This window comes from Ambystoma mexicanum, chromosome 5q, assembly GCF_040938575.1.
Source record: "Ambystoma mexicanum isolate Mex_15411 chromosome 5q, UKY_AmexF1_1, whole genome shotgun sequence".
In the NCBI taxonomy this organism is placed as follows: Eukaryota; Metazoa; Chordata; class Amphibia; order Caudata; family Ambystomatidae; genus Ambystoma; species Ambystoma mexicanum.
In genome coordinates this window covers 843,278,605-843,292,483 of record NC_090933.1, presented here as the reverse complement: position 1 = coordinate 843,292,483, position 13,879 = coordinate 843,278,605, and the positions used below count along the sequence as shown (strand labels likewise).

The following is a 13,879-nucleotide window of genomic DNA, read 5'->3' as shown; positions in this document are numbered from 1 at the left end:
AAATTAGGCAAAACCAACAAGTACTCAGGGCAATTGAACAAGAGAGACTACAGTGAGGAGATAGAAAAGGCTTAGGGCCGAAGTCAATAGGACAAAAGTCTTTTGCTCAAGATCACACAGTTCAAGGTAGTTTGCGGTAAAGTTTGTGGCACAGGTTCCGGATGAGGTTGGTTAGTAGAAAAGTTAGTTCAAAAGAGAAGAGAAGGACAAGCCCTCGGATTGGAGAAAGATTTCCAACACTTTCACCACGGCTGACCGAAACGGACCGGAGAGGGAGCTGAGGCGGACGTTCCTGGTGGTTCCTGCAGGCTCACTGTTCCTGAAGCGACTGTCTAACTGACACGAAGTAGGAAGACTGGCGGGTCCTGCGCCACCCAGGGAAGAAACCAGCAGCAGAGCAAAACAAATAAAAGGTGCGCTCCTTAAAACCCAAGCAGGGTCTGACCTTCCTGGCTATGCGGCCCACTGTAGCTCCATACAGAGAATTCGAACAGAGGAGGAGTCCTGGCTTGTAGTTTGGGCGAACTTGTTGATCCCACCAGTTCAAGGGAAGACATTTCCTGGAGGATCTTCTCTGTTGTCGGATTTGGCGATTCAGACCTGCAGCAGGGCTTCACCGGGCGGTTCAGTCGTAGTAGGGGTCCTCTTCTTCCAGTTCCTCATTGGTTCTTTCCTTCCAGTGGCGACTCTGCTCTTCCAGTCCCAGAGACCTGCTTTGTATGCAGTTTTCCCCCATTCATACAGCCTGGCTGTCAAACACACAGCAGGGTGGCTGGCCTAGCAAGGCCAGTCCCCTTAGCCAATCAGACAAGAGTGCGACTTAGGTTTCCAAGGGAACCCATGGCAGGGGTCCGAAGATCCCTCCCTCACATCCTGCCCACCTAGACTATCAGGCGCCTTAAGGAGTGCTACTGTGCAGAAGCCTGCGAAAAGGCAGCGAACAAAGGAATCATCCCCGGTTTGGTGCGCAGAGAAAAACACGAGAAAGTCTTTAACAAAAAGAAATGGCGAATAAACCCAGCCGGAACCAAAATAAAATGTGTTTGGTCAAGCGGGTTTATGTTCGAGGCTACTATAATAGCCTGGAACAAGATAATCGCGGTAGAAAAGTTGGGGTAGTTACCACTGCCACCAGCCAAGTCTTAATGTTAAGGGAGCGAAACAAGGCTTCAAGAGGCACAGAGAAAAAGGGATAAGAGTTAACCCTTTCCAATACTCCATGTAAGATGGGGTGTACTTGGTCTGTGGTTTAAAGTGACTATATAAAGTTAATGGCACCTTTACCTGTTTCTGGGGGGCAGTAGTCAGCCCCAGAAAAATGGAGTCAGTGGGAAGTCTCAAAGACAACCCTGAGTCACTGCACTGAATGTGCTGTGTAACACACACAAAAGTGGTGCACATGGAGTAGGTGAGGCTCTAGTGCCCAAGATCACACAAAAAGTGAAAAACACACACAGCAAAACACATGTAAGAGTAGGAAAAGGGCTCACACTCTTACCAGGTGAAAAAAAATCCTAGAAATCCAGCAAAGCTGCTGAGGGACTCAGTAGATAAGGGAAATTAACCATTTATGAGATTTCTCCCTAACAGGTAGCTTCGGCAGGATCAAGTGGACCTCCTATTCCTACAATGGGGCAGTCCCCAGATCGAACTGTTCGCGACGGCGGTGAACACCAAGTGTCGGCGGTTCGCCAGCAGGTTTTCCCAGCCAGGGAGCATGGGCAATGCATTCTCCTTCCCCTGAGACGGATTGTTAATGTGCGCGTTCCCACCGTTGCTATTGCTTCTGCGACTCATCAATCCACTCAGACAGTCCCGGTGCAGGATGATCCTCGTCGCACCGGCGTGGCTGAGGCAGATATGGTTCCTGGATCTTCTGGACTTGTCAGTGTACCCTCCAGTCAAACTGCCGACGGACGCGGATATTCTCACCAGGGAAGGAGGCGCCATGCTACATCACGACCCGGGATCGCTGAACCTGCAGGCCTGGCTCCTGCAGCACTAGAGTTCAGAGGCTACGATATCCCAGCACACTGCAAGGAGGTACTTGCAAAGGCCAGGGCATCCTCGACTCTTAAATGCTATGGACATAAGTGGAAGAGATTGTCTGTCTGGTGCTGTGCACAGAAGATCAACCCTCTATGGATTACAGCCCCTCAAGTACTGCCGTACTTGCTGTTGCTGGCAAAGGCGGGGCTGGCGCATGCCTCCATGAAGATCCAACTGGCGGCTATCTCCCGCTACACCAGAACTCCCGGGCGGTCGTCACTGTGGTCTCACTGCCTGGTGATGGAGTTCATGAAAGGACTGTTACGCTGGTTCCTGCCGGTGAAGGCTCTGGCCCTGGCGTGGGAGCTCAACGTGGGGCTGACCAGGCTCATGGGTCCCCCATTCGAGCCCTTGCACTCGGCACCGCTGAAGTTCCTATCGTGGAAGACAGCGTTTTTGTGGCTGTCTCCTCCGCACGATGAGTGGGAGAGATCCAGACCCTCTCCTGTAAACCTCCATACCTGACATTCCACGAGATGAGGGTAGTGCTGAGGAAGCACCCCTCCTTCATGCCCAGGGTGCTGTGGGACTTCCATCTCAATGAACCCTTGGTGTTACCTGTTTTCTTCCCGTCGCCGGCTGAGAGGCCTTTGCACTCGCTGGATGTGGCTAGAGTGGGGAAGTTCTACATGGACCGCACGAAGAGTCTTCCGTAGACATCAAAGCTGTTTGTGAACTTTGGATCTGTGAACCAAGGGAAGGCCCTCTCAAAGGCTTCCATTTCCAGATGGCTCTCTAGCTGCATCATCCACTGTCACCGTTTGGCAAACTGACCGTTGCCCGGCCATCCGAGAGCCCATTCGACCAGAGTGATCGCTGCTACCACGGCGTTCCTGTCTGGTGTGCCCCTGCTGGACATCTGCAGGGCTGCTACATGGAGGTGGACGCACACCTTCACGAGAATCTACTGCGTCGACCGGGATACCAGGAAGGAGTCTAGAGTCGGCCAAGCAGTGCTGCACAACCTGTTCGCCTGAAGGTGAGCCTGGTGAGGAGGTAAGAGATGCTTAATGTTGAGTTGTTGAAATGCTTAATGTTGAGCCTTGCCACCTCCCGTGGTTGTGCATGTGTGTACTGCTATGTATTCTTGTATTCATGAGCATGTGAATCCATGCCAGACCCCATGCTGGAGAAGGAACAAGTTCCTTACCTGTAACTGTTCTCCAGCATGGGTCTGGCATGGATTCACATGCGAACCCTCCCTCCAACCCCTCTGCGGCTCTTCTCTTGGCCCTACTGCCACTTTAGGTGCTACCAAATCTAAAGATGGCTGCCAGAGGCGGGGCTTAGGTAGAGGGCAGTCATTGGCTGGGGGCAGTATGACCCAGTGACCAGTGATTGATTATTAGTAAAAAGACAGTTCAGAAACAAAACTGAAACTGATTTTTTCTTTACCGAGGATTCCCAGCCTGATGACGGGCAATATTCATGAGCATGTGAATCCATGTCAGACCCAAGCTTGAGAACAACAGTTACAGGTATGTAACTTCTTCCTTATTCTCTGCAAATATTTGATCAAAATTAGTATGAAATGAACTCATACTATCAGTGTTTTTTCCAAGTTTTTTTCCATATGTCCATACATTTTTTGAGACTAAAAATTCCTGTGTTCATAGCCGCGAGAGTGATCTCAATGGCTGGGATATTATTATGTTTCAACCCAAATGATGGTCAGGGAATCGGACTGATGAGGAGTTGAGTTCAGGGTGGGAGTGCCTAGGCATGAAGATCGGAGACTTTGACAAATTAGTATTGTCTGTATTATGCATATCAACATCAATCACCTTTTCATTACTCATTTGAGTTTCCGGTACCATGATGTCATTAACTAGTGCTTCCCCATTTGCCATGACAATGGGGGGAAGTACTCTCATCATGAGGATGGTCCTTGTTAGGCAGAATTATATGCAGTGCACTTGGGAACACCACACACAATTAAGACTACAAGTGACAGTACAAATTCACCTTTGTTACAAGCCTGTACTACACAGTTAAAGTGGTAGCGATGGCTGAGCAGCCAGACTTAGCCCAAGAGCAAGTGAGCAGTATCAAATAGTTACACAAAGAACAGCAATTACTATGATTCAAACAAACACTGACTCAAGGTTTCCAAGTAAAAGAATATACATTTATTTCACTCTTCAGTTGTACAACATTACACTATTATAAGCAGTATAAAAATCACACTCTTAACACAACACACCGCGTCCCCTAAATTCCAGACAAGTTAAGCTCACAAACTGAAGTGGGAGCAAAATGGCACTCCAGCAATTTAAAAGGGAGGGAAAGACACAGTTGATAGGAATTAAATCAAACCAACAGGTAAGTACTCAGGGCAATTGAACACAAGGAACTACAGTGATAGAATCAGGTAGATAAGGCTTAGGGCCAAAGTCAATGGGTCAAAAGTCTTTTGCTCAAGATCACACAGTTCAGGGTAGTTTGCGGTAAAGTTTGTGGCACGGATTCCGGATGAGGTTGCTTGATAGAAAAGTTAGTTCAAAGGATTGGAGAAAGATTCCAAACACTTTCACCGCGGTTGAACGAAACGCACAACCGGATTTGCACAGTACCTTAAAAACGGAGAGGAAGCTGTAGCTGAGGCGGACGTTCCTGGTAGTTCCTGCAGGCTCATGGCTCCTGAAGCACCTGTCGGACTGAAAAGAAGTAGGAAGACTGGAAGGTCCTGCACTACCCAAGGAAGAAACCATCAGCAAAGCAAAGCAACAAATAAAAGGTGTGCTCCTTAAAACCCAAGCATGGTCTGACCTTCCTGGCTATCCGGCCCACTTTAGCTCTGTACAGTGAATTCGACCAGAGGAGGTGTCCTGGCTTGCAGTTTGGGCAAACTGGTTGGTCCCACCAGCTCAAGGGAAGAAGTTTCCTGGAGGATCTTCTCTGTCTTCGCATTCTGAAGATTCGGACCTGCAGCAGGGCTTCGCCGGGCGGTTCAGTCATTGTAGCGGTCCTCTTCCATCAGCTTCTCGTTGGTTCTTTCATTCCAGTGGCGACTCTGCCTTTCCATTCCCAGAGACCTGCTTTTTATGCAGTTTTCCCCCATTCATACAGCCGGGCTGTCAATCACACAGTAGGGTGGCTGTCCTGGCAAGGACAGTCCACTTAGCCAATCAAACAGGAGTGCAACTTGGTTACCAAGGGAACCCATGGCAAGGGTCCGAAGATCTCTCCCTCACATCATGCCTACCTAGACTTTCAGGCGCCTTAAGGAGGACTTCTGTGCAGAAGCCCGCGAAAAGACGGCGAACAAAGGAATCATCCCCGGTTTGGCACGCAGAGTAAAACACGAGAAATACATTAACAAAAAGAAATAGCAAATAAGCCCAGCCGAAGCCAAAATAAAATGTATTTGGTCAAGCGGGTTTATGTTCGAGGCTAATATACTAGCCTTAAACAGTACCATGGTTATATAAGATAACCGAGGTAGAAAAGTTAGGGTAGTTACCCCTGCCACAGCCAAGTCTTGATGTAAAGGGAGAGAAACAATGCTCCAAGTGACACAGACAGAAAGGGATAATAATTAACCCTTTTCCAATACCCCATGTAAGATGGGGTGTACTGGGTCTGTGGTTTAAAGTGACTAAAATAAAGTTAATGGCAACTTTACCTTTTCTGGGGGACAGTAGTCAGCCCCAGAAAATGGAGTAGTGGGAAGTCTCAAAGACAACTCTGTGTCACTGCACTGAAGGTGCTGTGTAACACACATGACAAATATGGGGCCATGGAGTAGGTGAGGCTCCAGTGCCCAAAATCACACAAAAAGTGAAAACACACACAGCAAAACATATGTAAGAGTGGGAAAAAGTCTCACACTCTTACCAGGTGAAAAAAATAAATCCTAGAAATCCAGCAAAGCTGCTGAAGCACTCATTAGGTAAGGGAAATCAGCCATTTATGAGAATTCTCCCTAACAATCCTTATTTCCTATTATCATACCACTGGAGGGGCTACCTCCCACATAATCCCCTCTATGTATTGGAGTTTCACATTCGATCTGTGTTCCATTAGAGGTTCGATCTAAGATATGCATAACCTTCGACAGAATGAAACTGCCTTGGGCCACAACAACATTCATGTTTTTCTCTTTCTCTGAAAACACATCCCCATTTCTCTGCAGTACAATAGGTTTGTCTGGATCAGGGACATTAATCACATTCTGTTCTTTAACACTAGATCTTTTTGACAAATAGGCAAATCATTACCATCAGCATTTGCTTCAAAAGCATCTGTCTGTAAATCCAAGATTTCTTGTGTGGGTAAAACACTACAATTTAGCGAGACAGAACCAATCACTGCCTCTGAGTAGTGTTTTGGGACATACAGACTTCCATTTGCATGAATAACAGGGTGAATTACGATATGATTCGCTAGCTTTGCACACTGATTATTACGCGTCGCTAGGCAAGCGGATGAAATGCTTTGAGAGCATGTAACCGCTCTATTCGTTTGCGTGTTGCAAGCTAAAATGTCTTCATTAGTTACATGCATAAATTGTTTAGAATTCACACCTCTATAAATCTCACCTACAGTCTTTTTTTCACCGGTTGAAAACAGCTTAGATGCGCCCAGTTTCACCGATGAAAAAGTTCTGGTGGGAGACCACAGTCGCCTTATATCAGTTCCAACCAATTTGGAGCGAGTTACTCCCCCGAACTTGTACATTGTTTTTGGCATCTGCAGACGTGAGGAAACATGCTTCAGCTGTCTGCAAGTTTGAAGAGGCAAGGACACGGAATTCGCCGTGTTTACAACTGCCGCCGGCATGTCAGTTTGCAATGTGTACATGGCAAAGCTACAACCACAGGCACAGATACAGGCGGTGCTTCGCCTTCACTTTATCAAGATCGTTTGTTATCTGAGGGGGGAGCACAAAGCTGCTGATAGAAACTCAAGCAGCTGTGTAGATAACAACTGCAAGGGGCTGCCCGGCTGTACAGCTGAATAGCCGAACAGTCACCACTCACAGGAACCACTCTCTCAGGAAACGTGCGCGCTGCTTCTTGATTATATGGAATTCTGGGTTGAGTGGGTGAGGTTTAGCCCTGCAAGTATCGAAACAGTGTAATTAGAGTCTATATGTAAAATAGAGATTCACAACTTCATATATATAGTCAATTTCAAGCGTTTCTTGTAAAGTTTGTACCAAGTTGGCTCCAAATGATGAGATAAAAGAACATTCACAGAATAGCAGGGGGATCCTCCAGCCAAAAAGTCACCACTCGCAGCAACCACTCTCACAGGAAAGCACACCTCAATCTAACACAAAAAGTTGTGTGTCGATGGAGGGCAACTATGATTGCAAACAGACCCTCAGGAATACCCCAGCATCTTAATTTGGACCACAATTTGACTGTGTTCACCAGGTTGAAGGCTCAATGAATACGATATATGTATGATTTGATTTAGATCGGGAGCTTTGTTCTTTTAATGTAGAGAGGTTTAGGCCATTAAATATGGTAGATCGGCCTTACCGGAAGCCGGTCTGTTGTTTAGCGAGAATGTTTTTGCTATCAACCTATCAACCCACTTCACTAGGTCTTAAATCACTAACCCTGAGAAGATTTTAATGTCGCAATCTAAGGGCTATTGGGCGGTAGTTACATGGATCCTTTCTGTCCCCCTTTTTATAAATCAGTATAACAATTGCTTGTTTCCATGATGCAGCTCTGGATCTTGAATATTTTATAATTATAGACTCTGTCATTTTACCCACAAGTGACCGGCGTTAGGGCATGATTGTTGCATCCCTTGTGATTGAGTTTGGTCATTAATTATTAGCCAGAAGTTTCTAGCTTGTGTAGGAAGAAGAGCTTTTAGCAGTGTTTGGCCATCGTGAATATTTCGCATTATTCTCTCAATGCGTGACCAGTGACAGGAACTATTGCTAAATTCATTTTGTTTTCGTTCCAAGATTTTTAGTGCTCGAAGGTTTCTTTTGAGCTGTTTTTTTTAATGTAGGTAGCCTCATCAAAATTATGGGGTTGGACTTGAATTTAGATTTGTTTTTGACTTGGGAGCTGTCTACATCCCATAGGAATTCAACATAGCTACCGGGAGCACTTAGGTGATTTATTGCAGCTTCATGGCCAGATTCGAATATGTTGCTTAATTTAGAATTGAGTTCTTTCCCTTGTTTCACAAAACTCACTGCCTGATGCCCCAGACTAGATATTTGAAGATGGTTCAAGTACACAGTGTCAGGAGAGAAGCTATCGATCGTAAACTTTACCTGCAATGATCTATGATCGCTATGTTTCATGTATACCACGTCGAATTGGGAGCAGTAATGATGAATTATATTGACACAATTATGTAATCAATAGTCAACACAGCCTTTCCATTTGACCATGTGGAGACTGGGACCACTTCATTACTCGCATTCAGAATCATCATATTCCAGTCAGAGAACCAAGAGTCCCACAATTCTCGATTGATCTTATTAGTATTTAGTTTTGCTCTTTGTCTTACAGCAGGGGAACAATATACATTAAAGTTACCTCCCATTATGACGAGATCATCATAATGAGAGATATATATTTCTGTCATGATTAACGACAGATCTTCAAGAAGTGGAGAATACTCTTAATTGATGCATTCCAGTGTATGTTGATTAGAATCAAAACTTTTTCAGTTTCCCCCCATTTGATTATGCATCCAATGACCAAAATTCCTGGAATGTCTTGATTTATGCAGTTAATATCTTGTGCTGTATTATTGCAGATAGCTATTAACAGACTCCCCAGATGGTCTGCCTCTATTAGGACAGGTGGCGAGTTGATTTATTGTTGTAACGCCGTCCAGTTAGACATTGTACATAAGCCACGCTTCTTGAAGAAAGATGAAATCTTTTTCTTTGAAGATCATCTTGCTCGTGTCGATATCTTTAAAGGAAGAGGGACCTCTTGTGTTCCAATTTAGGATTGAGAGGTCAGCTTTTTTTAGTCTTCCCTACAGCAGGTCTTCATTTGCATTGAACCTTTGTAGCACCTCGGACAGAATGTCTGGAAGGAGAACCCACAATTTTGATTTCTCGTTGGACGATATGGTTTTAGTGTCATTTTTCGATTCTAGGTCTTTTTTAATTATGACCTTATCATGTGGCTGATTTTTGTTGCTTCGATTTTTGCCACTTCTGTCACATTTCTCAGTTCATCAGCACACAATAAGGCATTCCTTCCATCACTTGACTGCAGGGTAAATTCCACTATGTAAGAACAGTTTTCATGTGAAAAGGAAATCTGGTGAATGTCTTTGCTTGAAAACAGATATAAATCTGGCACTTTTTTTGTACGAGCCAATATGTTTGATTTAGGGCATTGTGTCCTGTTACTTGAGGAGATTGTCTTAACCATAACTTTGGGGCTGCAAAGCGTTTATTTGGAGAAAGCTGTTGAAACGAAATCGAATTTGGAACACTCATCGGCTGACATCGATCCTGGTTGACTGAAGTTGAGACCTCAGAGGTTTCTGAGATTGTAGAAAATTGAGACTTAATGTTTTCAATGTGCCCAGTTTCTTCATTGCTTATACCATTTTTTGGGGTTTCTTTTAGAAAAATTGGCACCATGCGCAGCGGCTTTTGCGGAATTGTCTGCCATTCTTTTGTTTGGCAGCCAGTACTGATCTTTAGCATCGATTCAGCTTGTTGAGGTGTAGTTGATTTCACTTCTATACACTCAGAGGAGTCGTCGCTACAACTATTTTTCTTTTTCTTCGCCTGAGCTGTCAGATGTATGTGCAGCACTACCTTTGGCTGGTCGGCAATCACATTCAGAGATTTTGTTCAGAGCTTTGAAAAATGTGTTTTTACTTGATTTCCTTTGCTTCTTCTGCTTTAAGTTTTCACAAGGTTTGGTTGGGTTACCCTTATCTTCGTCTGATATCTTCAGATTTTTCTTATGTCCTTTTTATCTTTTTTTTTTCCCTCAGTTGATGATTTTTTATAGTGGGCTGTACTTCAGATTTATCCTGGTTCAGTGGTGCTCGGACCAAAGCCTCTGTCAATTTTGCCACATCATAATTTGCGAATGTAGGAGGATGGGAAGACCTGTTGTTCTGAGATCTATCAGTTTCGGTTTGGTCCAGTTCTTGATCATCCACCATTTGTGCCAGTTCCTGAGAGTGATGTGCTGTCCCCGTTAAAGGATTCATTCATATCCACCACAGTGGTTTCCTTTATGATGTTGTTTGATTTTTTTAAGTTCAAAAGTGTGTTTTTTATGTCCTTCCATGTGTTTTCATTCTGGACTTTTTGTGTGTTGATTTCCTTTTTTTAGCTCATTAAGTCCGTTTGTATGATCTTTACTGAATACATACAATAAGTCTATCAGATTTTTTATTTGAACATTAAGCACTGTTGTTAGACCTACCAAGGAGGATTCACAGCTCCTTACTTCCTTAGAAAGTTGCATAAGAATGTCAATGGCTTACTTGTATGACATGCATGGCCTTGGTTGGTGTGTTGCGAACCATTTAATAAAGCAATGTTGTAAAAAAAAAAAGAATGCCAGAGTAGATGTCTACCTCATTTTTCAAAGAGTCAAACACATTAACTAGGGAGTTCAAGACGAAGCTTAGCGCTTTCAAGGTGGTTTCTTGTGGGAGATCTGTTGTTAAGTTACTTTCTGGGGAGGATTAATCCACTGTGAGACGGGAGGTTTCTCTCTAATATTTGTGCTTTCATTGGATGGAGCGAACTGAATGTTGCGTGGGGTCATCGGATTGTGGTAAGTTTGCCCACCTTCAGTTTGTTCATAATGCCCCAGAGGTGGGCTTCTTTGTAGGTCCCGAGGCTTTTCGCGAGGTGCATTCTCATTCGCGGGAGGTTCCAAATCCTCTCCCGCATCAGATTGGCTTTCTAATGTTAATCCTGTTTTATGAGGAAAATGAAGGTGCAGCCTACAAAGCTCTCCCTAGGCACTTCCAATAGTTAGTGGATAGTAACGCCGGTTGTCAAGCACAGGTTTTTCCCACAATGTGTGGCTGCCACTCAAGAAAATTGTCAAAAAAGGTTTTGGAATGGAAAAAAGCTTTAAAGCACCAACCTAGTAATTAATAAAAAATTCTCAAAAAAGGTTTTGAAATGGAAAAAAGCTTTAAAGCACCAACCTAGTAATCAATAATGTATGTAGTGCTTATGGTGAGCAAATAGAAAAATCAGTTCTCTGACACTTTCTTTGATCAAAAAACAGAAATTAGTTTTGCTGAATACAGATTTATGTAACCTTTCAAAACGTTTTAAACTCATTTATTCTTGACCTGCTTCTGACTCTGCTTTGGTAATGTTTATGTTAATTGACTTTGAAAAGTAAGTTTAAGTTACTGAAGCCACGTCAGCCCAAACCTCAGAGCATTGCATTGGCTTGGCTGGTGATTATTAGGAGACCTCAGTTTATCTCCCTGTGGACCCGTTCTTTAACTCTTCAAAACATCCTCCAACTGTGTCCCCAAATCCAAATGTGTGAGAGTGGGTAGCCAAGCGTTCATCCTTTGCAGCTACCCTCTGGAAAAGTCGCCGGCTGGAAATTAGGATTCTGCTAAATCATCTGCAGGTTTGAAGGACATTAATGATGTGTGGATCGTGCTTGCTCCCTTTGCAGGTTGCAGGAATCTCAGAATATATGTGTTTGTCTTCAGCACAGCCTCTGACCTTCTGTTGCCCCTGTTTAATTTCATGAACCCGTCTGCAGTCTTCTTCCACATCTTAGTTGGTTTAAGGTTAAACATGCTTTATTCACCTAGCCCCCTCCCCACACTGTTACATTGGAATACACCTGTAATAGATGTGACTCAAGATGCAGGATAAGAATCACATCCCGTTCCTCTCCTCTAAATGACATGTGCTTGAGGTATGGAATGATGAATGTGCAGACATTAACTGCATACGCTTTGCATTGTGTTGCTTTCATCAACATAGTTCAATTTGCCAGTCTCTTATCTTTCAGTTTCTGTTATCAGTTTTCAGGCCAATCTAGTACACCTGTTAATGACTATCAAAACAAACTAACAATAATCCCAATTTTTGTAGCCCATGATTACAGTGCAGTATGCCAATTCCCAAGACCCAAGGTTTCATCCAACCCAGAATGCAGGGATACTACTTGGCCAAGGCATGCCAATGCCACAAGGTATGACTACGGCACAACAAGGAGTGCCAGCGGGACCCGGTGTGCCACCATCTTACAACTTGCCAATGGCACAAGGGTTTCCAAATGCACCAGAGGCGGCAAGTGCACCAACACCAATGGCAGAGATACCACCATCATACTACAAGAATGTGAACGATGTTGCCAATTTTCCCCGAACTGAGGGGAATTAACCATGCCTGGACATGCCTAGACATGGAAATGTGATGCTAAGTGCTAATAAAAGGAATGCTCTATATAAATGATGGTTGATTTGCAAAGCACATATGTATGACACTTATTTCAATAATTAGGCAAGCTTCTTCTTGAATGATGCGGGAGACTATCCCTTTCTCTTCCTTTAAATGATTTGCTTTAAGTGCATTGCCTTTTGTCTGAAAAACAATTAAGGGTGCCAAAAATAAAGTTCTCATTTTTCATTATTTAACAAATTAACAAAATCTTTGATGTAGGGATTTAAATAAGGGAAATACTATCCCAAAAGGAAAGTCGGGATTTTTGGGTGATGTGACTAGAATTTAATAAAAATACCTGCATCTTCTTGGCTGAGCTAAGCTATGGTTGTTCTGTTGTCTCACTTTTAAATAAAAGTATATTCTTTGGAGATGTTTGATTCTGTTTGTTAATCACCATGTTAGTATATTGAAATATACTTGAAATGAGTGGTATGGTACTGTGAAGATACCGGGTTTAAAACATGAAATAAAGAAATAAAAGTATGGAAGTGCATGTCTTATTTCACACAGGTATTCATTGTACAGAACAGAAACTGTGACGAAATTAGTGACCAACAGAGTTACAAAAAAAGACAATGCTCCTGTAAACATAATTCTGTCCGGATGTTTGTGCATTGGGGACCAAGCATCTGCACAGGCATCGTCACCAGCTTACCAGATATCCAGCAAACGTGTGTGCAGGGCAAGAACGCCATCTTGGCTGAGCTACTGGATCCCAATAGAGTGACTGACGTGTGCAACCACCCCATCCTCAGACTCTCAAAATCAGCATATATGGTTAAATGTTAAAAAAATGACAATGCTAGTGTTGTGAAGAATGACATGAGCACCAAGCCCAGTGTGCAATTTGTACTTGAGTGTTTCAAGAAATGGAACCCTGGTACCACAGGCATATTTGTCAAATATAAAGATCCAATTTAATTTGTATGTTCCCAAAATGCTATTTGATTTGATTTGATTTTGCACAGACATATTTCGAAGGAATGCCAGATTATCCATCATGGAATGATAACCTTCTATCACAAAATATCACATATAGTTATTATAAGTTTTGATGTTTTGCTCTGATTACTAAGCCATCATTGTTATTACGATTAAAATATATGCTTGAAGTGGTCATTAGAAATGAACATTTCAACCTTTTAAAAAGGCCCAGTCAGCAATGCTAGTACAATGATATCATTTCCCTTTTTTGCATAGTCCATTTAGCAAAAAGCACCGCACCCCTGACCCCACTAAAGATATCTGTGTTCTTCCTCGTGCATCTGTCAGCAAAAGCTGGGTTGGGTCTTGCAGTGGCACACCTGACATCGAAACTCTTTCCCACAGTGAAAGAAACCAGAAGATAGAGTGGGACAAGAGAGAGGGAGAGGGAAAAGGAGCACACAGAGAGAGAGAGTGAATGCAAGAGAGAAGGGCAGCATTAGATTG

At 43.6% G+C, this 13,879-nt stretch overlaps 1 protein-coding gene across 2 annotated transcripts in view; it reads left to right on the top strand.

The window, feature by feature from the left end:
- Positions 1-12,936, top strand: part of LOC138497708 (membrane-spanning 4-domains subfamily A member 15-like) — a 770,802-nt gene extending 757,866 nt beyond the window's left edge. For both annotated transcript variants that reach the window (XM_069621333.1, XM_069621334.1), the window contains exon 8: positions 12,095-12,936. In XM_069621333.1, the coding sequence (XP_069477434.1) occupies positions 12,095-12,385 (291 nt within the window). In that variant the 3' untranslated portion in view covers positions 12,386-12,936. The remainder of the gene's footprint in view (positions 1-12,094) is intronic.
- Positions 12,937-13,879: the final 943 nt, after the last annotated feature.